At 42.2% G+C, this 24,456-nt stretch overlaps 1 protein-coding gene across 7 annotated transcripts in view; it reads left to right on the top strand.

The window, feature by feature from the left end:
- Positions 1 to 2,855: 2,855 nt before the first annotated feature.
- The window catches only part of SYNCRIP (synaptotagmin binding cytoplasmic RNA interacting protein), a 31,572-nt gene continuing 9,971 nt past the window's right edge, over positions 2,856 to 24,456 (top strand). For 2 of the 7 annotated variants that reach the window (XM_070418139.1, XM_070418140.1), the window contains exons 1-10: positions 2,972 to 3,054; positions 4,382 to 4,541; positions 5,274 to 5,392; positions 5,519 to 5,626; positions 9,040 to 9,153; positions 9,253 to 9,429; positions 18,408 to 18,543; positions 20,686 to 20,891; positions 22,872 to 23,021; positions 23,567 to 23,688. In XM_070418139.1, coding sequence (XP_070274240.1) covers positions 4,394 to 4,541; positions 5,274 to 5,392; positions 5,519 to 5,626; positions 9,040 to 9,153; positions 9,253 to 9,429; positions 18,408 to 18,543; positions 20,686 to 20,891; positions 22,872 to 23,021; positions 23,567 to 23,688 — 1,280 coding nt within the window. In that variant the 5' untranslated portion in view covers positions 2,972 to 3,054; positions 4,382 to 4,393. Of the gene's footprint in view, positions 3,055 to 4,381; positions 4,542 to 5,273; positions 5,393 to 5,518; positions 5,627 to 9,039; positions 9,430 to 18,407; positions 18,544 to 20,685; positions 20,892 to 22,871; positions 23,022 to 23,566; positions 23,689 to 24,456 lie in introns of all 7 variants that reach the window. The other 5 variants (XM_070418137.1, XM_070418138.1, XM_070418142.1 and 2 more) reach the window with 4 other exon arrangements.

Consider the following 24,456-nt stretch of genomic DNA (forward strand, 5'->3'; position numbering starts at 1 on the left):
CACTGGCTTTTTAAAAACTTTTATTGATTTTTCACAGAGAGGAAGGGAGAGGGATAGAGAGTTAGAAACATCTATCAGCTGCCTCCTGCACACTCCCTACTAGGGATGTGCCCGCAACCAAGGTACATGTCCTTGACCGGAATCAAACCTGGGACCCTTCAGTCTGCAGACCGATGCTCTATCCACTGAGCCAAACTGGACAGGGCCCATTGATTTTTTTTTTTTTTTTTTTTTTTTTTTAGAGAGAGTGAGAGGGAGGGATGGAGGGAGGGAGAGAGAAAGAGAGAGAGAAACACATTGATTGGTTGTCTCCTGCACATGCCCTGACTGGGCTGGGAATGCACCTGAAACCCTTCCATGTGCAGGCTAAGGCTCTAACCATTTAGCAACCGGTCAGGGTGTGTATTCAAATAAAGCTCTAGGGGGTGGTTAGACAAAGAAATTAGAGCTAGAGATTTTTAAAATATATTTTTATTGGTTTCAGATAGGAAGGGAGAGAGAAACATTCATGATGAGCCTTAGCCGGTTTGGCTCAGTGGGTAGAGCGTCAACCTGCGGACCAAAGGGTCCCAGGTTCGATTCTGGTCAAGGGCACATGCCCAGGTTGCGGGCTCGATGCCCAGTGGGGAGCGTGCAGGAGGCAGCCAATCAATGATTTCTCATCATGGATGTTTCTATCTCTCTCTCCCTCTTCCATCCTCTCTGAAATTCATAAAAAAAATATTTAAAAAAAGAAACATCCATGATGAGAGAGACTCATGGATCAGCTGCCTCCTGCACACCCCCCACTGGGGATGGAGCCCACAACTCAGGTATGTGCTCTTGACCAGAATCGAACTTGGGACCCTTCCGTCCAAAAGCCGGCGCTCTATCCGCTGAGCCAAACCGGTTAGGGCAGAGCTAGAGATTTTACTTTGGGATTCTTTCATCATCTGGTAGATGGCATTGCCTAGGTAAAAGCACTTTCTTTAAGGAACATCGATTCCCCAGGAAGGGCTAAATAAAAAGCATTGGATTGTCCAAATCTATTATTTTCATTCTTTAATCTATAGGATTACTCTAGTTTATCACATTTTATGTCAAATATTTTGGCTCTTCATTTTTCACTTATAACATTACCTATGACTTTTGGATTATGAGGTAAATTGTTGCTGAAATTCCTGAATACCATAGCATGTACATGTCTGTGATTTTAGGTAGTGGATATCTCAGATGCTTACTAACTAAACGCATTGTGTAGTTAGTACTTTCGTCAAGTATTCCATGTTTTGATACAGAAACCTATGAAAATAATCTGGCACTTGATGTGCTTAGGCACTTGGAAGAGTGCTCACATAACTTTTCCTCGAACCACTAATCGGCCATAGCATAGAGCTTATTTAGGGAACCAGTGAGCTCCCGAAAATAAGCTTGTTTTTAAATTAATAGGGCACTATTTTCCATTAGAGCTGCATCGGATAAAATTATTACCCGTCTCGCGTCTGAAATTCAAATGCCTTTGTCTTGTCTCTCGTGTAACTAGCAAACCGGTTACAAAGGAAATGTCACTTCACATAAGATTTACTTGCCAAGATTTTTGAAAAGAAACAGACATGTTCCTCACAGCTGCCCTAATCGTGCAGCTTGGAGGGGCTTCAAGTTGCCCAAACTGTGCTGCGAGCAAGCCCTTGACTGCTCGGAGGGCCGGGGCTGAGCTGGAGCCCTGCACAACTCCCCGCCGGGCGGCTGCGCACCCACATCCGGCCTCGGCACCATCCCAGACCGGACCCAGCCCCGTCCCCCCAAAAGCAGCAGGGCTTTCCCAGCCCGAGCCTCGGACGCCCCTCCCTCGGCCCCAGGCTCCCGAGAAAGTGGAGCAGCGCGGGGCCCGGGAGGTTTCATTGTCCGGCGGGGGAGGCCGGGTCTCCCCGGAACGACTCCCGCTCAGGGTCCCGTCGGCCAGGTCGACCTGAAGTCCGTGGGTCCCCGCGCCGCTCCCCTCCCCCGCCGCCCCATTGTCTGCCTCGCCCCGCCCCGGGGGACACGTGCGCTCGCAGCTTCCCCAGCGAGGAGCGCGTGGGGCGGCGGCGGCGTGGACACCGCCTGGAACGGCTACGGGGCCGCGGCGCTGGGGCGGGGTCCGGTGCGCGCGGACCGGTGGGTGTCCCCCACGCGGGGAGCCGCGGCCGCGTTCCGAGCCCCCGCCCGGAGTCTCGCGGGCTGGGAACGCGGTCGGGGGTGGGGCGGGAGGGCGCTCAGTCGGGGCGGCGTGCGCGGGTCGCGGCGGAGGGAGCGGGGCGGGGTGGGGCGGGGTGGGGAGATGCCTGTCTCCTGACAAAGGAGAACGAGTGGGACACGCTGAGCCGGCCGCCCCGCCCCGCCTCGCCGGGAGGGGGGCGGGGGGCGGAGCGTCGGGAGGGGAAGGGGCGGGCCTTTCATTCACTCTCGGCCCCTCGGCCGCCGCCGGAGCGGAAGGGCGGGGTCTCGCGGCCCCCAGCCCCCCGGGGGCGAGGGGCGGGGCCCTGAGGCGCGCGTCCCGAGGCGTCGGCGACGTCGTCACGTCAGCGCGGGAGAGAGAAAGAGAGGAGCGGACTCGGCAGGGACGGGGGACGGGGCCGAGAGAGAGCGCGAGGGAGCCAGCGAGCGTGCGAGCGAGGCGGGGAGAGGCGGCCAGTCGTACCTGAACGGCCGCGGGCGGGAGCGGGAGCGGCGGGGGAAGGAGCAGGAGGGGAAGAAGAAAGGCTGAGGGGCGAAGGCGGACGGAGGCTGGTGGAGGCGGCGGCGGCGGTGGTCGGGGGAGAAGGAGGAGCTGGAGGAGGGCAGGGGCTGAGGGAGTGAGAGGAGCGGACGCGCCAGGAGGGGAGGGGAGGGAAGGGGGGTCACGCGGGGGCGCGCGCGCACGGGGAGCGCGCTCGGAGGCGAGTGGAACTGGATCGGGTTTGCTGCCAGCGGCGTGAGCTTCGGCCGCCATTTTACAACAGCTCCACTTGCGCTGGACACAGGGAGCAGCGAGCACGCGTTTCCCGCAACCCGATCTCCTCGGACAGGATTCCTCCGCCGCAGCCCCACGGGGAGGTAACGACCGCCCGGTCCCGGGCCTGGGAGGGGTGCTGGGTGACATTGTGGAGTGGGCTGGGGGAGGGCGGTGTGGGGAGAAACCGGCTTTTCTGGAAAATGGATTCCAGGGAGGACAGGAGCACGTTGGCTGGGGCTGCTTGGGAGCAGGCCGCGGGCCGCGCCGCCACTTCCTCCACTCCATGTGCTGCCGCCGTCCGGGCTTTGTCTGCGGCGCTCCCGAGAGGAGGCGGCCCCGTGACCGCGCGGACCGCGAGCGGCGGCGGAGTTGGTGCTGTCGTGGCCGTCGCCGCGGCGCGGGAGTGGGCGGAGAGGAGCGGGTCCCGTCCCGCAGCCGGGAGGCGGGCCGGAGCGGCACTCGCGGTCCGGCCGGCGTCGGGCAGTTCGCGGAACGCCCTCGCGCCGCCGGGCTGTCGGCCCCGGTCCGGGGGTGGGACAGCTGGCCGGGGCGCTGCCGTCGCCGCACGGACCGGAGACGGGTGGGCGCTGGCACCGCGCGCCGCGGCTCGGCGTGGCCGGCGGGCGGCCGGGGGTCGCCGGCGCCCGGGCGGAGAGAGCCATGTGTCACGGTGGGGGTGGGGGGCGGGGAGAGCCGGTGGCCTGTGGCCGACGCGGCATCGCTGTTGAGGGGTGAGCTTGTGCTGCTGATGCTTTCCGGGAGCTCGGACCGCGGCTTCGGGTTGATGTTGGGAGCCGGTGGCGGCCGTCTGGGCCTGGGACTCGGTGGGTTTCCGTTGGAGGAAGTTGTAGGACATTTGCAGGCGCAGAGCACGTGTTTCTAATGGGCTCCCGGTGCCCTGAGCGGCGAGGCTGCCGCTCTGGGTGTGGAGCCGAGGGCGGGCTCTGGGGTGCGGGGGTGAAGGGTGGAGGAATTGGGGGGTGGGAAGGTATCTTGTGTGAGCGCTTTGTTCTTCGCTGGCTGTTGTTACCGATCTGGAAGCGGCAGGCGGGAAAAGCGCGCACTTTGGGGGCTTACCTTGGAGAGGGGACGGCCGAGCTCTGCTCGACCCACACGCACCTCGCTCTCTGTGCGGGCGCAGCTGCCTGTGGCACGCCGGCTGGTCCTCGTGCGGATCGGGCTCCATTGGTAATGCTTTTCTAGGGAGTGCTAGCAGGTGAGGCAGGGGTGGTGCCGAGGAAAAACAAGTGAATCCGTTCTTGCCCCTCGCTCATCAGGCTTGTCAGGCGATAGTGACTTTACGGCTTCTTTCAAGGGAGGCCCAGGCTGTTGTCGAACTTGGTAGAGAAATTAAAGATTGGGGCTCTCATTTTGTCCTCTACCCTTTTTGAAGATCCTAGTTTAATTTTGCTTATTGCGTTTGAACAGATCTCTGGAAACATGGCTACAGAACATGTTAATGGAAATGGTACTGAAGAGCCCATGGATACTACTTCTGCAGTTATCCATTCAGAAAATTTTCAGACATTGCTTGATGCTGGTTTACCACAGAAAGTTGCTGAAAAACTAGATGAAATTTACGTTGCAGGTAAGAACTAACACTTGCAAAATTGCATTATGAAATTTTTCTATTGGATTTCTGGCTTTGAGCTAAAATAGCAACTTTTTGTGGTTTCCAATAAGTGTGGGAACTGGAGTTTTGTTTTGCCTTGTTGTGATAGTTGTGAACTGCAGGTTAAGGTGTACTGTACATAGTAGAGGGAGGGAAGGAAGAAAGAAAGGTTAGGAGGTAAATAAAGGCTGGCTGGCCAGATGGATAAGTATATGATGGTAGCAACAGCTGCTAACTGTTGGGAACAGGCCATGTGACTTTTGGGGTATTTTTATAGTAGGATTCTTCCTAATTAATTTGGTAGCTGTAGACTGGTTGTCTGTCTTGGTGTGGCTTTTGCTTTTTCTAGTGGTTATTTTAAATGGATAGAGGTTCAGTTGTCAGCCTTGGTTTTTGTTGGTTGATTTTAGGATTTGTAAGCCTATATATTTACTGTAGAAATACTTAGTATTCAGAACTATCTGACTTCGAGAACAAGGTCTAAAAGAAGTTGAGTCATTATTGTAAGTGTGGTTGAGAGGGCTTCTTTAGTTCAGAGTGCAGTTTCAAAATGGCTAAAGTATGTGTTTGTCATTAAATAGATGGTAAGAGGAATGGAAGAATACTTAGTTGGCATGCATGCTATCTTTATTGGTAAATCTGGTACTCAAAAAAGATCTTTCCAAAAATATTAAAAGTTGACAACTAATTAAGTTTTCTCTTCTCCAGGGCTGGTTGCACATAGTGATTTAGATGAAAGAGCTATCGAAGCTTTAAAGGAATTCAATGAAGACGGTGCATTGGCAGTTCTGCAGCAGTTTAAAGACAGTGATCTCTCTCATGTTCAGGTAATACTAATTTAATGTCAGTGTGAAAAGAATAAAAGTCTTGAGTACTTTTGATGTAGTTTAAATTTGATTTAATAAGATACAGATGACATAATTATTAAATAGGATTGGAAAATTACTTTTCAGAACAAAAGTGCCTTTTTATGTGGAGTCATGAAGACTTATAGGCAGAGAGAAAAACAGGGGACCAAAGTAGCGGATTCTAGCAAAGGACCAGATGAGGCAAAAATTAAGGTATGTCTTTAAAAAGTACTTTGCTTTCTTCAGTTTTAAAGTTCTTTTAACTATTTTATAGCTTTGCTAAATATTCTATGGATGTGAAATGATTTTTTTTAAGTTATTGAGAATTAATGACCCTGAGATAATTTGCGAATTTTTTGTAATTACTGTTTTTGAAAAGTTTTCTGCCTTTAACTGTTTCTAAAATAATTCACTGTTCTTAAAGTTGTAGGGTTTTTTTTGTTGCCCAGGTATACTGATGTTAAACCTTTGCTATTGGTATTCTAAATAAAAGATTGAAAAAAGTCCATCCACCATATTTTAGATGGTTTTTGAAAATCTGCAACTCCAGGTTACTGACAGTGGAACCAAAATGGGAGGGGATCAGTTCAGCCCATGCTGATGGAGAGTGTACATTTAGCAGTTGACTGCTGCTCTTAGGATTCTCAAGCCCTCAAATGAAATGGATTTAGAATTTTAATACTGTCTTCTTTCCCCTTCAGTATTATGGGTTATTAAGGCTAATTTGTTCATTCCTAAAAGCAGCATGGAAATGAAAGTGAGAAAACAGGCTAGGAGTGGGAGGTTTTTTTTTAAGGTCCTATGAAATAGTAAATGTTCTCAAAGTCAATTAGGTTTTGATTTTTGTGTAGAAAATGTGGTGATCATACTAGTTTTAACCTGGTGTTTTTGTTTTTTAATTTTACTGATTTCTTTTAAAAATACATTTATTTCAGAGAGGGAAGGGAGAGAGGTAGACACATCTATGATAGAACCACTGATTGGCTGCCTCTTGCACGCCCCCTACGGGGGATAGAGCCTGAAACTGGGGCATGTGTCCTGACCCTGAATCCAACCAGGACCTCCTGATACATGGGTCAGCGCTCAACCACTGTGCTACACTGTCAGGGCTTACCTGGTGTTCTTAATATAGTGTGCCAGTGCTCTTGAACCAAGAGTTATGGTTTAAGAAAATCAGTTATTAAAACAGTATAGGTGTTAGGTGGTGTTTTAATGGTGTGGGAAGAATGAAGCTTTGAATATAGAGCTAGTGGTTAAGGGCATCCATAAATTTGAGGCTTTCACAGGTCTAGCTGTCAGTGAATTGTGTTTGAACTGTAAATCTAATTTTTCCATAGAAATTTTACCAATGTAATTAAATCTACATTGGGAGTTAGACTTACTAAAATTTTATAAAAAGTTTAAAGTGTAATTTGTGTGACTTTCAGTTCTATCTTTGGAAAAGAGTGGCTTAAAGTGTTGCTGTAACTTAAATTGTGAGAAGGCAGAAGCATTTTTATAGGTGGTTAACAAGGAATAAGTTTTTCCTTTTTGTTTTTAGGGATTGACATAAAAAGTATTATTTGAGCCATATGTAAACATTAAGGTATAAGAAGCACAGGGATTACATATGGGAAAAAAGGGAAGAAGAGCCATTTAATGGTTTAGTATATGTGATAGTAATAGGTTTGAGTTTATTTTTGTTACTAACCAATGTTGCACCCTTAAGCAAACATTTGGGTATAATAGAAAAAGACTGCTTAAAATATTTAATGCTTTGTTAAAGTTTAGGAGTAGAAGAGTTTTTGTCATTTAACAGTATTTCTTCATAAATACTTAATATTCTTTGAGTAGAAAATTCTTAAATGTGTCTGGTCATTTTCAGAGACAGGTGATCCTAAATCATTGAACGGAATTTTGCTAAGTTATGTGCCTGGTGTGTTTTTATTTCACAATTTATTAGCTAATTATCAGATTGGTTTTATTATTTGGAAAACTGGTTTTGTGCTTTGCTGTTTGAGATGGTGAAGGGGAATAATTCTTGGTTTTTTCCTTAGGCTAACCATGGACTACTACTTTTCTAGTACTTTTGCTTATAATAAGGGATGAAGAGAAACTCCCAATGCTCTAAGTAAATATGAGTGTGTAAATTCTAATAGTTCACTTTCAGAGAGATAAAATGTAGAAGTTATTTTACACTGTTACAATTTTATAAAGATTTCAAAGTCATTTGGCTTTATTTTTTCTGAAAGACCCATGCTATTCTATCAAGTATTGACTGTCAAATGAATAAGAGGTTGTTTTTCCTGTAGCTCCTAAGTTTTTGGACTTAACTATAACTTAGTTTGAGGAGTGCAATTTCTATAAAGGCTGGTGAAATGCCCACAATGGCAATGTGTACTAGGAGTGTGGGATATAGGGAATTTATTGGGTAAGAAATCCAGGTTTGGGAGATGTGACATTCATCTCTTTCAGGAGCTAATTAAACTTAGCCTTTTTTTTTTTTTTTTTAAAGATTCTATTAGGTGCACATTAAAAGGGAATTAATTAGAGGAAATAGTTTAATATTGATATTTGCCCTTTCTCTATAATAGAAGTGTCAGAGATGAAAGAAAATTAGTAAAATGTGTGTGAAAATCTTCCTCCTGTCAGAGTCTGGGGCAAGTCACGGGAACCAGGGTCGAGTCCCCACCCTCCCACATGTGCCTCGAAATCACGCGAGACCCAGATCCAGCCAGCTCCACCCGCATTGGGCTAGATCCAGACCCGGCTGGCCCTACCCCCGTCAAGCCCCACCAGGTGTGGGGGGGCAGCCTCAGGTTGCCTGACCCTTCGCCGGGGTGGGGGACCGTGGCCTGAGGTCCCCCAGCCTGGGCCGGGGGGTGTGCCTTGAGGTCCTCCATTAAGCCCCGCCAGTCAGGGGTGGCGCAGCCTCAGGTCCTCTGGCCTGGGGTGGGGTGCATGGCCTGGGGTCCCCTGGGCCAGGAGCATGCCTTGAGGTTCCCCGTCAAGCCCCGCATGGTGGGGGGTGTGGCCTCAGGTCCCCTGCTCTGGCACAGCGCCATGCAGCCTCAGGTCTCTGCTGATTGCTCGTTGAGGCCCCTTAAGGGAACCCAGCCTCTGCTGTGGGTGCGGCCATATTGACCATTGCGATGTGATGATCAATTTGCATATTCCTGCTTTATTAGATAAGATTGCTCTCATTAATGCTTCCATTGACTGCTGCTTATATGTGCCCTGACTGGAAATGGAACCTACAACCTTGGCATATTGGAACAATGCTCCTAAGCAACTGAACTACCTGGTCAGGGCGGTGCAGTCATCTTTTAAGGAGGTATTAGAATAGATACACCATGCCTTGAAAATTATTGATGGATTAATATGTTTCCTGTTGTTCATTAAGCACACTCAGTAATTAGAGACCAGCAAATAATTTGAACAGGATCTTGAGATTTTTCACAATAAATTAGGGCTATTACAAGTGTATATTAAAGGAGAAATTCTAAAACAGACACCAGAAACCTGTTTGTGGGAATGTTGCCAAGATAAAGAGGAAAATTTGAACAATATTTATTTCAATTTTTAACTGCTAAATGCAAATGTGGTCTTGTAAGTTAAATGTATTAATGACATTTGAATTCTTTAAGGCACTCTTGGAAAGAACAGGCTACACACTTGATGTGACCACTGGACAGAGGAAGTATGGGGGACCACCTCCAGATTCCGTTTATTCAGGTCAGCAGCCTTCTGTTGGCACTGAGGTAAAGAAACTAAAAACTTGTACCTTTTGTGGTAAATGCACAGTTGTCTGGTTTCCTAAAGAAACTCTCCATGGTTTTTACTTCATATTTAATTTACAGATTTTTGTGGGGAAGATCCCAAGAGATCTATTTGAGGATGAACTTGTTCCATTATTTGAGAAAGCTGGACCTATATGGGATCTTCGTCTAATGATGGATCCACTTACAGGTCTCAATAGAGGTTATGCGTTTGTCACTTTTTGTGCAAAAGAAGCAGCGCAGGAGGCTGTTAAACTGGTAAGTTTGTGTGTTTTTTCCTTCAGTCTTCACATGTAGTATCTTTTAAGCCATTTTTTTTTTCTGACTGTGCCTGTCTTTTACATTCTCTGTGTACACACTGTAGCAGTATTCTTTGCACGTGTAGTTATTTGATCAGACTCAGGATCTATATGGTAGTATGGCAGAATTCCTGATTCTATGAGACATCTGGCTTAGTGATTATTGTTTATAACTTACAGGAAGGTTAAAGTTTAACAAAGTAACTGTAGTAGGTAGGGTTCCCAGAGTTTTTGGCCATCCCTTTTTCAGAAATATTTCACAAAAACATTGTGATAATAAATTTCTAGTTTATGAAATAAATGATTTTGTGGTGAGTGGCAGTGCTTGATTTAAAAATACAAGTTATTAGGTGAGGACCTTGTGATTTTTCTAACTTTTAAAAAAGAATTTTAATGTTTTAAATTGTGGCTTATATAATTCTCCTTCAAACTAGTTTTATTAAATTCCGTGACTGAAATTCCTATATTTGATAGTTGAAGATGCTAGGGTTAATTTTTTTTAAAGACTATTTTTATTGATTTTTAGAGAGAGGGAGAGCGATAGAAAGATTGATGAGAGAGACTCATTGATCGGCCGCCTCCTGCATGTCCCACACTGGGGATCAAGTCCGCAACCTGGGCATGTGCCCCGACTGGGAATGGAACCCTGCGTGATCTCTTGGTTCATAGGTCAATGCTCCACCACTGAGCCACGCTGGCTGGGCCATACTTATTTTTTACTAGAGGCCTGATGCACGAAATTCATGCAAGGGACCCGGCCCTCGCAGTCCTGGCAGGCCCTTGCAGCCCCTCAAAGCCTTGGCTGGCCCTCGCAGCCCCAGCTTCATCCAGAATGTCTATTGGCTATTTGGTCTAATTAGCATATTAGCTCTTTATTATATAAGGACTACTGTCTGATGAATAGGAAGTTTGGCATTTTATTTTGGTGCTTTTAAAGTATATTCTTAGTGATAGTGGTATTTTTATAAAGGATGCTTCACCATGATTAGGATTATGGTGATAATAAAATTGGGAGACTTGCCTTAATTTAGCAGTAAAAGAAGGGACTAGATTTTTGAGGAAATTAAAAATTCTGAAATACAAAACTCAAGTTGATTTGGATGAGGTTGGTGTGTGCATGCGCGCGCGCGCGCGTGTGTGTGTGATTGATTTCAGAGAGGAAGGAGAGGAAACATCAGTGATGAGAGAAAATCATTGATCGGCTGCTTCCTGCACGCCCCCTACTGGGGATTGAGCCTGCAACTTGGGCATGTGCCCTTGACTAGAATTGAACCTGGGACCGGACCCTTCAGTCTGCAGGCCAATGCTCTATCCACTGAGCCAAACCAGTTAGGGCAATGCAGCAATGAATTTCCTCCATAGATTAAAAGCACTGTAGATTTTAAATTTGCCCCTGAATTATTTGTAAAAATGGGTTAATTGACATTAATTGCTGAAGAGGCATGGAGTTAGAAGTGACTGCAAACTTAAATGACCTCATTTTCGGCCAATATCTGCCTTGGATTTTGGGGAATAAAAAATTCATCCCCAAATGATGATAATTTAGAACTAAATTTGTGGAAAGGTGAATAATAACTACCCTCTGAATGCTTCATAGGAGCTGTGCTATTTGCACAAATTTTTATCTTTAAAATAGAGGCCCAGGTCCCTCAGCCTGACCTGTGGGATTGGGCGAAACCAGCTCTCTGATCCCCCAAGCGGTCCTACATTGCGAGAGGGCGTAGGCCAGGCCTAGGGATCCCACCAGTGCACAATCAGGGTGGGGAGGGACTGTGGGTGGGCTCCACGGCATGTCCGGCCAGTTTTGCTCAGTCTAGATCCGGATCGGCCGTACCCCCAGCAGCAAGCTAAACTAAGGGTCGGAGCGTCTTCCCCCTGGTGGTCAGTTCACGTTGTAGCAAACGGTTGAGTGGCCTTAGCATATCATTAGCATATTACACTTTGGTTGGTTGAATGGATGACTGGACACTTAGCATATTAGGCTTTTATTATATAGGGTACCATCTCAACCCATTCTTCACGGTACATGGAATTTTCTTTTTGCAGAAGAGTAAATTGGCTGGGTGGCTTGCTGAGGTCATACTGCTTTAGTTTGATACTAGGTTTGCTTAGGAGTGCCTATTGTTAACTAGATACAACCAATTAAGGCAACAGTATCTTCACTGCTGTCATCCTAGTCTAAGGTACTCTTTATAGAATCCTCCTAGTTAGTCTCACTGCTCTTTATTGCTTCTTTGCAGTTTTAACCATTCAGCAACATAGATTAGATCACAAACATTCCCATGCTGAAAACTCTAATAATGGTTTCCAAAAGAGGTCCTATCTTCCCAAGTTTCTTTCTTTTTTTTTTCAAGTTTCTTCTTAACCTTTCTCCTCTTACTCTTTATTATCCTTCCATCCATACTTTGCCATTTTTGTCCTGCACATAAGCTCTGTTTCCATCTCAAGGTTACCTTCTGCTGTCCTGCTTTTTAACACTTCAACCAGTTATCACGACTGCTGCCTTCTTATCAAGTCTTCTTAGAAGGCCTTTTCTGACTTTGAGCACCAAGCACCCAGTTGCCCCATAATGGTATTATGAACTTGATAAAATAGAATGCTTAGATGTACTTAAAATTATTTCTTGACTGTATAAGTTATTTGCTTATGTCTCTTCATCAGGATATAAGCTCTTTTCCCCCCCATATTCCCTGACATTTATTTCTGTATTTTAAAAAATACGTTTTTATTGATTTTTAGAGAGAGGAGGGGAGAGAGAGAAACATTAATCTGCTGCCTCCCACAGGCACCACTTTTCCTGACCAGGAATTGAACTAGCGAGTCTTCAGTGTACAAGATGGTGCTTAACGAACTGAGCCACATTGGCCAGGGCTGTGTTCCCTGTCAGAACAGTGCCACTATGCTGTAGATCCTGGATAAATAACCTGACTGGCAGGCCAGTGTCATCTAATCCATTATTTATGACCCTAGAATTTATAATATTCCTGTATTAGCTGTGGGCCATTTTTCTATTGAAAGGTTTTCTAGTTTCCATTTGCAGTGATTTATTCTGTGCTACCTTCAGTCAAGGGGATTATTGTAGATTAATGGGGGATGGTGGTGGTGGTGAAGCTTTTCCCCTCACCCCCTGGGGAGTATTTGGAAGTAGATGTAATGGTTGGCATTGTCACAAAGATCAGGAGGAAGAGCAGGCAAGTGTGTGTATGTATTTGTGGTATGGTACTAGGATTGGAGCTTAAGGCCACTGGCGTTGCAGTGCCCATTACAGTCCTATACAGGGTGGGCAAAAGTAGGTTTATAGTTGTGAGTTCTCTAAACAGAGTTTACTCTTGTATTATATATTTATTGTATTACTTATTTGTATTAATATTGTTGTTTTATATCCTTACTTATGATTTATCTTTTAGGTAATGATGGCTGGTATTTTAACCTACTTTTGCCCACCCCTGTGTAATGGAAAAGTCCTGCTGAAAATACTAATAGTGCCTGTGTTACAAACACTGGAATGGTTGATCTCTATTTGCATATTTAAAGTTAATGGTTTTATAACTACTGGCGGTTTTATTTACCAAAGTGGTTGTATACCACTGTAACATGTGCACAGCCATTTTGATGAATACAGCTGACAAGATAGCTCCACAAAAATATTTTAGTAGCAGTTTAGCAAATATTTAGTGGACTTATCATGAAAATTTTTATTATGGGCTTACACGGTAGTTTGATTCAGCTCTTGACTTGAGCGTTTCCAGGACATGTGAGGCTAATTTACAATGCAAGTAGATGCAGATGGTTCCAAGGGTAACTGAGGGATGAAAGGATAGATTGCTTAGAGAAGGCTTTGTGATAAAGAGGCTTGAGCAGGACAGTGAAGGAAATAGGTGGTGACTCTAGTTAAAGCAAGTGTGTTTGGTGGAAAGAAGTAGGAGATGAGACTTGTATAAAGGCATTAGTCATGATTGCTGGGCTAAGTTGCCATTAAAATGTTGAGCCTTGGTATGGGTAGCATGATATAAATGATATAAATGGCAGAACAGTGACGGATGTTTGGGTGAAGAGAACAAAGGCCAGGAGAGAGGGAGCAATATAAAGGAGAGAGATTAAAGATTTTGAAGGGAGAAATAATAGTGGTGTATTGTTGGTTCTGATTTTTTTCCAGTGAAGTAAATAAGGGTCCTATACAGGGTGGGCAAAAGTAGGTTTATAGTTGTGAGTTCTCTAAACAGAGTTCCACTGTCCTTGACATGTTTGGTGACTTGAGTCTGCATGAAGTGATAAATGGCTTGGATGACAATATCAGGATCTCAAAAGATTTTGGTGGACAGATAGTTCACACCAGCAAGATGGAATTGAGTAAGGACAAAAGACAAGTTCTATACAACTAATATCACATGGAAGCTGTAGTGTGAGTTAGCAATGTGGAATAGTTGCCAAATAAGGTAATCATGGACTACATGTTATAGAGGCATGGTGTCTAGAAATGAAAGATTAGTAATAGTCTTTAGCTTATTATAAACTCCTCAGTCTCAGTCTGCATCTACAATATTATGTTATGGATGTCACTATTTGGTGACACTCTAGGAGGCACTTTAGTTTGCCAATATCAGGGAAGAAGTGATTATTAAGCATATAGAGAACGATTGAGTCTTGAGCATTGTGTGCAGATAAATGAAGTGCTGTCATTTGGGGGAGAAAATAGAGTTATTGTAGAATTTTGAGGAAGTAAATTTTGGTTAAGTATGTAAAGAAGACTTTGTAATTAAATGTTTAAAAAATAAAGTAGACAAGCTTGCAGGTTAATGGCTTTGCTGCTATAAGAAGAGTTGGGACTGAACATCCACTTCTGGATCAGATTCCAAATCTGAGATTGCTAAATTTCTGGGGATTTATGACTGGCTATGAGGAAATGAAAAATGACTTGTTATTTTGAGCCTAGATGACAGAAATGTTCCAGACCATACAACTGTTTTGGTGTTTAAAATACTGAAATTGCATTGATTAATGTTCAAAATTCATCTTTATTTTATTTGGTCACCTCACTGTGGTACTGGATCTGAAAGCTAGATTCTAAAACTTAACATCAGTGCCCACTTTTCTAGAAGAGTTTAGAAAGACCTCACTTTTTAAAAATTATGAAACCATCATAGTGTCCTGATATACTAACACTTGAGAGTTGGGTTTATCAGCAAATTAGACTCTCTCTTGAGAGATTATTGTAATGCCTTTCTACTATCTAACTCACTGTCATCCAGCTGGGATGTGAAGTTTATTTTTGAATTTACGATGATTGATTGGTCTTTAAAACTGAAAAATTAGGAAAGTTAAGCAATTCATATATATATGAAAGTGCATGCTTAATCTGCATGTGGGAAATGGGACATTGTTTAAATGTTTGTTTCTAGTACCTTTGCTTTACTTGAACAGTATGCTCAGAGGATCTTTGTTCCTTAGAGACTTACTTTCACTGGAGAGCCAGTTTACTCTCTATAGCAGTGGTTCTCAACCTTCTGGCCCTTTAAATACAGTTCCTCATGTTGTGACCCAACCATAAAATTATTTTCGTTGCTACTTCATAACTGTAATGTTGCTACTGTTATGGATCGTAATGTAAATATCTGATATGCAGGATGGTCTTAGGCGACCCTGTGAAAGGGTCGTTTGACCGCCAAAGGGGTCGCGACCCACAGGTTGAGAACCGCTGCTCTTTAGGCTAGCTGTCCCTGTTTCAAGTCTTTTTTTTTTTTTAGTAAAATAATATGGTGTTATAGTTTACTTTATAAATCCTGTTAAATCTTCATGTCATCCACAGCCATCCTAAATATACCTTCTGCCTACCCTGCCTTGATTAAACATAGCAGGGCTCATGATAATGGATTGGAAGGGAAGAACTTTTTCTTCTGTCCATAATAATGGGAACACTCATTACTACTTTGAAGCAGCATTATAAATATTGATGGAAGTGGTATAACCAGTAATTAAATTTTTTTTTGTAAAATTAAAATCACACACAAGTATTTTCTTAAACAGTTCCTGCTCTTAGAACATTTGGGGAACAAAAATATAAAAGGGAAAGCTATACCAAATCCTGTCATCTTCAAAATAACTCCTGTTTCTCCCTTTAAACACTTTGTATTTCCTTCCCTTCCTTTTTTTTTTTAAATATTTTAATTGTTTTTGTCAACTCCTGGAGTTAAAAAAGATGAAATGACCAAATGAAAGCCATTGATTTGCACTAACCTATTTGATGCTAGATGATAAAAATCTAGGAAATATACATAGCCGAAAACAATTTATTGTATTAGGTGAACTTATTTGTGAAATAGTATATTGTAGTTTACTTGTCTGTAATCTCATGCAATAATGGATTCAGCCATAACTACTATTTGCAGGTAACCCATATATTTCTACTTTTAAGAGGTTTTTGGTATAAATAGAATGTAAACACTATGAGAAAACGGTCTGTGGCATGATTTTTCAGCCTCATAGAGCAGATAATTTTTTCTAAATGCTGGGCTATCCTGTGAATTGCAGTATGTTTAGTAATGTCTCTGACCTCTGCCTATCCATTAAATACCAGCAGCAAGGCTCACAATCCTAGTTGACAACCAAAATAGTCTCTAGACATTGTCAAATGTCCTCTGGGAGTCAAAAATGACTCCTGTTGAGAACTGTTGGTCTATATTAACATAGAAGGGTGCTTTTGTTGACCTTTATAGGATATCGGGATGTAGGGTATTCTCATGGTTGAGCTCAAATCTACAAGTATGCAGAGGAGTTTGGATGGTGGAAGTTTCAGGGAAAGCATTTTATTCAGAGGCTTGATTAGCAGTATGAAAGTTGTTTGAGAAATGATGTAAATAGCTAAGATTATAGTATTGTGGAGATTAAGGCATTTAAGATGGACTTATAATGTACAGGTATTTGAACTTTATCTTTTTGGTGATGGGAAGCCTTTGAGAGTTGTGTGTGTTTTTTCAATAGGCAAAAAAAAAAAAAAAAAAAGTCTCTGGAATAAGTAGAGAGAATCCTGGGTTCATAATGACCACAGACTTGTGTAGAGTAAACAGAGTAGGTGGGTTTGGAAGTACAACTATTCTGAACTGAAGGAAGGGTGTTTGAGCATTATGTTAAATTTTGAATATCTGGAGGTGGGGAAAGGGATAGGAAGAGATCTATTTTCTGGCTTAATGTATGCTTTCTTTTCATATACCTGTTATTTAAGAATGGGAATAATAGGGAGAGAAGGGTGGTTTTACTTTTGCCACCACGCTGGGTCTATAAGTTGTATGGAAATTCATGTTGATTCTTTAGTTTGTATAGCTTCACTTGTATGTCATTTAAGGTAGATAATTGAGGCCAGATGTGGAGGAGGATTAATCAATAATTATTGTTGCTGCTGACACCATTATTGCTACCTTGAAATTTTGATGTGGTTTTAACTATGTAATATATATATATAATCCACTTTTCCAGATAACTTGAATACTTTTGAACTTTGGTTTGTAATTAACACTGATTTGTCACTTTGACAGATTGGGTTTTGCCTCTACAGTATTTCACTCTTCTACAGGATATGGTTACATGAAGATTAAGTACTTTTTACTGTAGTTTTGTAATTACTACAATCCACTTGTTTTTCCTCCAACTTTATTGCAGGCTTAATAAAATTTAACTGGGGGTGGGGGAGTAGAGTTGGATTTAGACTAACAAGATTCTCCCTTTTAGACTTAAGTATTTGAAGCCAAAAATTCATTATTGCTATTTTGGGTAAGAGATTAAGGGGGGGATGGAAAAATAAATTTAGGTGTTGGTTTATAGAAAGGCAGAAAGCTTGCTGGTATTTGAATCAGTTTCCCTTGCATGAGGACAACTGGTTGGCAGGATGGGTTTAAGTATAAATAGTAATTAAAGGATTCTGGAATCAACTATTTTGTACTTAAGCTGCTACAGACCTGATTCCTAGTTTATCAAGTTTACTAAATTTCAAGGTCTTGACAATTTTTTTGCATTAATTTAATTTAAAACTTGTTTATTGTGTCTTATCAGTTTAATCTTCATATCTGTCTCAGATTATAATTTCCTTGTAGAGTGCCTTCATGGTAACTTTTTAAAAATATATATTTTTATTGACTTTAGAGAGGGAGGGAGAGGAAGAGGGAGATAGAAACATCAATGATAAGGGAGAGAGAATCATTGATTGGCTGCCTCCTGCACTCCCCCTACTGGGGATTGAGCCTGAAATCCTGGTATGTGCCCTGACCCAGAATCGAACCAGGACCTCCTGGTTCATAGGTCGATGCTCAACCACTGAGCAATACTGGGTGGGCCATGGTAACTTTTAAAAATGTGTGTGTGTGTGTGTGTGTGTGTGTATTATATATATTTAATTCTTTGTTGTTGATAGCACAATTTACAACAGCTAAGATTTGGAAATAGCCTAAGTGCCCATCAGCAGATGAGTGTATTAAAATACTGTGGTTTATCTTTACAATGGAATACGATGCTGCTGTAAAAATGAAAGAACTTTTACCTTTTATAATAGCATGGATGGACCTGGAGAACATTATGCTAAGCAAAATAAATATATTTTTATTGATTTCAGAGAGGAAAGAAGAGGGGGAGAGAGATAAAAACATCAGTGATGAGAGAGAATCATTGGTCAGCTGCCCCCTGCACACCCCATACTGGGGATCAAGCCTACAACCCGGACTGGAATCGAACCTGTGACCTCCGGGTTCATAGGTTGATGCTCAACCACTGAGCCATGCCAGTCGGGCATAACTACTTTTTAAAGGATAAACACTTGAGAAACATAGTGTTGACATTTTAATTTGTCTAAAAGATTTTGTATTTGTGTATGGGATATGCATATCTTTCTACAGTGAGACTTACTGAATATTATGAGTATTTTAAAAACAGGTGTATTTTTTCCTCTTTCAGTATAATAATCATGAAATTCGTTCTGGAAAACACATTGGTGTCTGCATCTCGGTTGCCAATAATAGGCTTTTTGTGGGCTCTATTCCTAAGAGTAAAACCAAGGAACAGATTCTTGAAGAATTTAGCAAAGTAACAGGTAAGTTGGATTTATTTGGAAGGAGGTACAACTTTTAATACTGAAGCTAAATGCATACTTCTATGTGACAAGCACTGTATTAAACACTACATTTATTGACTCATTGTATTCTCACTACAACCATAGGTAGTGAGATAGGTAACTTTTTATTTTATTTTTATTTTTGTTATCCTCACTAGAGGATATTTTTTCCATTTTTTTTTTTTTTTAGAAGGGAGTGAGGAGGGAGAAGGAGAGCGAAACATCAGTGTGAGAGAGACACATCGATTGGTTGTCTCCTGCACATGTTGGGCATTGAACCTGCAACCCAGGTACGTGCCATTGACCTGGAATCTAACCCATCACCCTTCCCTGTGAGGGCAATGTTCTATCCAGTGAGCCACACTGGTCAGGGTGAGATAGGTGACTTTTTCAGATAAGGAAAACAGGCACAAAGGGTTTAGGGAAATAATTTGCTGAATGTTAGTAGTTACTAAGGAATGCAACTGGGATTTGAACTATCTTGAGAATCATTATTGTACATCCTGTTTTTGGAAGATTATATTTCTTTGGGTGTTTGTATACATTTTTAGGTGGTAGTTGACGCTCTTAGTAGGGTTGTTAGATGTGTAATGATTTGATTTTTCCACATTATAGGAATAACTAGAAGCCCAGTGCATGAAATTTGCACACGGGTAGTGTCTCTAGTGGCTGCTGGCTTCGGCCTCTCTTCCTGCCAGGGCCGGGGGAGGGAGGAGAGGGTGTGGGCGGTTGGCCAGCCGGCCCCGCCCCCTGGTTGAGCTCTGGGTCAAGGTGACAATTTGCATATTAGGCTTTTATTATATGAATTGGAGGCCTGGTGCACGAATTTGTGCATGGGTGGGGTCCCTTGGCCTGACCGGCAATCGGGGCTGATTGGGCCGTCTCACCCAGTCCCAGTCAGGGCTGATCAGGGCCGGCTGGCCAGGGGGAGGGACTGTAGGAGGTTGGCCAGCTGCAGGAGGTTGTGGGAAGGCACTGACCACCAGCAGCAGCTCCTGTGTTGAGTGTCTGCCCCCTGGTGGTCAGTGTGCATCATAGCTACCAGCTGGTCATCTGGTCATCTGGTGGTAACAGTTGCTTAGGCTTTTATATATATAGACTAGAAGCCCGTTGCACGACGATTTGCGCAATAGGCCTTCCTTCCCCTGGCTGCCGGCACTGGTTTTCCTCCAGCACCTGGGACCCAGGTCTTTGTTCCGACTGAAGCGGAGAAGCCAAGCCTCGAGGCTAGGCTTCTCCCCTCTGGCCGCAGCAAGGCTTCGAGGCTAGGATTTTCTGCTGCGGCTGCAGCGAGGCTTGGCTTCTCTGCTGTGGCCGCAGGGGAGAAACCAAGCCTCTTCAGTCTTCAGTCTTCACTCCGGCCGGAGCCTTCAGTCTTCACTGCCGGCCTGTGTATGCAAATTAACTGCCATCTTTGTTGGGTTGATTTGCATAGTCATCCTGATTGGCTGGTGAGTGTAGTGGAGTGACACCATTTTGCATGTTTCTCTTTTATTAGTGTAGATACTCTTGCTATAAGCAGAGATTATACATTGTCAGTATTGTACTATTTCTTTGAGCTGTAAAGCAATTTCTATAATCATTTCCAAATGACAGGGTGCTTTCATTAAAACATTTTTGTCTGCCTAGAATGTTGAACAAATAAATGATCAGTCTATTAGTCTCCAGGAACTTTTGAAATTCTATTATTAGTAAGTAATATATCCTATTTCCTTTTAAATAAAGCTAATCAATATCTGAGGCTAGAAAAGAGTAATTTCAGAAAATTGAGGTGCTTACTTGCATGATAAGAAAAATGTGTAACTATATCTGACCTATACTGCCATTTTCCTAAAGCAGCTATGTAAAGATTTTATGCCTCATTAATGGAAGCAGATTTGTCCTTAGATCTAATTTTATATATATATATGTATGTGTGTGTGTGTGTGTGTGTGTGTGTACACATATGTTTTTGAACACTTGTAAAGTGTTGTGCAAAGGTAAATTATCTGGAGAGTCCCCTGTAAAGATAAGTGATAATTTTTTATTTTGATATTCATGTATTATTAGAAAAATAAATCATTTGATCTACTTGTTCTTGTTATTTTATCTAATTTTTCTGGAATGGTTACTTACTTTCAGAGGGTCTTACAGACGTCATTTTATACCATCAACCAGACGACAAGAAAAAAAACAGAGGCTTTTGCTTTCTTGAATATGAAGATCACAAAACAGCTGCTCAGGCAAGGCGTAGGTTAATGAGTGGTAAAGTCAAGGTTTGGGGAAATGTTGGAACTGTTGAATGGGCCGATCCTATAGAAGATCCTGATCCCGAGGTTATGGCAAAGGTAATGATAGTCAAGTTTAAAAAAATCTTTTAAAGGGGTTGGTAGTGGGAGGGGAAGGCTTTAGAAACGGGTGGGGGCAGGGGAGGAATGACTTACAAAACCATTGTGTACTTTCTTTGAACAATATTTTTTTAAAAAGAGAAGTGTTCTTTAGTAAGAATAAGTAAGTATTAAATGCATGGAAAGTGAGTATAGAAATTTGTTCATGGAGCACTTGGTAATAATTGTATAGTTGTCATGTTCATGATGAAGTAGTTAGCCTACATGGCTGTGGAGATAGTTTGCTTCCATTTTTGTGTGGATTCTAAGAGTAATTTCTTTGAGTTTTTGAGAATGGCACCATTAGCTTACATGGTTTTTGTTCAGAAGTCCTACTCCTAAAAATAGTGAACTGTATTGGCTTTAGCCGAGCTGCTGCAGTTACAAGGTTTAGCTATTATTAGGTATCTTGCTTCAGCAGTCAGTTAAGACATTCTATGAGAACCAACATCTCTCGAATTAATCCTTTACTCAGTAATGCAGTTTGCAGTTAGGTTATTGTACTCTTTGTCTTTTAAGAATCTTCCTAAAATCAAGACACTAATGAAATGCCAGAACTGTGAATATTATGAAAGGATAAGAGGTTTAGAGGACAGAAGCTATCTAGGATTCTTTTTTCCCCTGGCTATTAAGCTCTCACTGGGTTAGCACTTTAGATAAAGAAATTTGGATGCTATTTTGAGTATTTTAGAAGCAAGTGATAATGTTCCTTAGCTAAAAAGATCACATTTTATAATTATACTGTTAAGAGCTTTCAGGATTGAAAGAATTTATCTTAATATTTTGAGCACTCACTCTTCCCTTCAGCTAAGTAGATTTTAAAGCAGGTCTTAATTAGTTTTAACCACCTGTGTTGAGTGTTAAATGGTCAGCAGCCATTTCAGAGGGCATGGTATTCACATTTTTAAGACATAACCACTTCCATTTTGGTTGCAAAATAATTACTAATTTAATAAATACTGAGTATGTGCTCTTTTATAACTCAAAATCCATAGGTTGCATTAGAATTCACTCTTGGTGTTTGTACATTCTTCAGGTTTGATAAATGTATGACTGTATTTACCTCTGTAGTATACAGAATAGTTTCACTGCCTTAGGAATCTCCTTGATCTGCCTATTCATCCTTTCCTCCCTTCTAACCACTGGCAATTATTGATATTTCTACTGTCCATAATTTTGCCTTTTCCCAAATGTCATATAGTTGGACTCATACAATATGTCGCTTTTAAAGCTTACCTTCTTTTAGGTATATGCATTTAAGGTTTTCTCCATGTTATGGCTTCTTGGCTCATTTTCTCCTAACACTGAATAATATTTCATTGTCTGAATGTACCACAGTTTATCCATTCACCTACAAAAGGATTTCTTATTTCCAGATTTTGGCAGTTAGGAATAAAGATTCTGTACATATCTACACGTTTTTGTGTGGATGTATTTTCAACTCATTTGTGTAAATGAGTGTAATTTGCTGGATCACTGGATCATATGGTAAAAACATGCTTAGTTTTCTAAGTAGCTGCTCTGCAAATTGGTTATTCCATCTTGCCTTCCCACCAACAATGTTCCTGTTGCTTCATATCCTCAACAGCATTTGGTGGTGATAATGTTTTGGATTTTGGCCATTCTAATAGGTGTGTAATGGTATCTCACTGTTGTTTTAATTTGTAATTCCCTAATGACATGATGTTGAGCATCTCATCATATGCTTACTTGTCTTCTGTATATGTTCCTTGGTGAGATGTCTATTCAGTTTTGTGCCCAGCAGTCATGCTCCTTGGTATATACCCAAATGAGTTGAAAACTTAAGTCTTTTTAAAATATTTCTGATATTCTTTTAATGGATTGTGACTAAAGTTAACTTTGCAGGATGGGTGGTGGCATTTTGAAAATTGAACTCTTTGGAAATATACAGGGAGTTTCTGTTTTTTTCTTAAATTTCAGGTAAAAGTGCTGTTTGTACGCAACCTTGCCAATACTGTAACAGAAGAGATTTTAGAAAAGGCATTTAGTCAGTTTGGGAAACTGGAACGAGTGAAGAAACTAAAAGATTATGCTTTTATTCATTTTGATGAGCGAGATGGTGCTGTCAAGGTAAGTAACGGGGAATTGCTATAGGCATGTAAAGTAGACTATTTTATCCTAGAATCAGAATGTTTTTTTAAAAAATTGAAGGAAAATCTGATCAGGTAATCTACTCATACTTTATTGTCCTTGGCAAATTGTGTAACTCACTAAACCAAGTAAAAAAGACAATCAGTTGAAGAGCTGGATCTTTTTTTTTTTTTTTTTTTTTTTTTAAATATATTTTATTGATTTTTTACAGAGAGGAAGGGAGAGGGATAGAGAGTTAGAAACATCGATGAGAGAGAAACATCGACCAGCCGCCTCCTGCACATCTCCCACTGGGGATGTGCCCGCAACCCAGGTACATGCCCTTGACCGGAATCGAACCCGGGACCTCTCAGTCCGCAGGCTGACGCTCTATCCACTGAGCCAAACCGGTTTCGGCGAAGAGCTGGATCTTTAAATAAAATCTAACTTATTTAATCTTTTTAATGTTAAATGATTTTTTTTAACTTTAAATGGATCATAATTGTTTTGAAGGCCTCATATTGATCAATATCTAATTTTTTAAGGCTATGGAAGAAATGAATGGCAAGGACTTGGAAGGAGAAAATATTGAAATTGTTTTTGCTAAGCCACCAGATCAGAAAAGGAAAGAAAGAAAAGCCCAGAGGCAAGCAGCAAAGAATCAAATGTAAGTAAAAGTTGTATACATTTTAATCGTTGTTAGATTAACTGGTGAATAATAGGTGGTGTTCAAACCTGTTAGATCCGTAACATGTCATTACCTTTTAAAGAATACTTGAAAGCTTTGAGGCACAGAGAAATGCCAAGAACCTCAAGAAATGTTTATTGAGCTCTTGCTAGTGACCATAATGTGAAAATAATCATAATTCTAAATAATTGGAATTTATATAATAAGTGAAAGTATTTCTTGCCGAGGTTCTTGTTCCAGCATTAAGAAGGGTTCAGGAAATCTGGAGAAGGCTGTGCGTAGATTAAATAGGAGTCCAGAAACGAAGCATAATTTTGAAAGGCATTTGGGGGTCAGAGGAGCCTAGTTTAAAGGAAACTAAGATCTAAGTTCTAAGGCAGTGATGGTGAAACTATGACACGAGTGTCAGAGGTGACACGCGAACTTATTTTTTTTGGTTGATTTTTCTTTGTTAAATGGCATTTAAATATATAAAAAAATGTAAGTCTTTGTTTTACTATGGTTGCAAATATCAAAAAATTTCTATATGTGACACGGCACCAGAGTTAAGTTAGGGTTTTTCAAAATGCTGACACGCCGAGCTCAAAAGGTTCGCCATCACTGTTCTAAGGTCTCCTCGTCTCAGGACCTCATGCTTTTTATTAACACAATTTGTCCTGGGGCAAGGCAGAGATATACACGGTGGCGGCTCCAGCATGTGCAGTCCTGAGCAGGCAAGCGCGTTTCATTAGCGGCCGGCCCAGTGCT

Source organism: Myotis yumanensis, unplaced genomic scaffold (genome assembly GCF_028538775.1).
Source record: "Myotis yumanensis isolate MYYU_CA2020_CCGP unplaced genomic scaffold, mMyoYum1.0.hap1 SCAF_6, whole genome shotgun sequence".
Taxonomy (NCBI): domain Eukaryota; kingdom Metazoa; phylum Chordata; class Mammalia; order Chiroptera; family Vespertilionidae; genus Myotis; species Myotis yumanensis.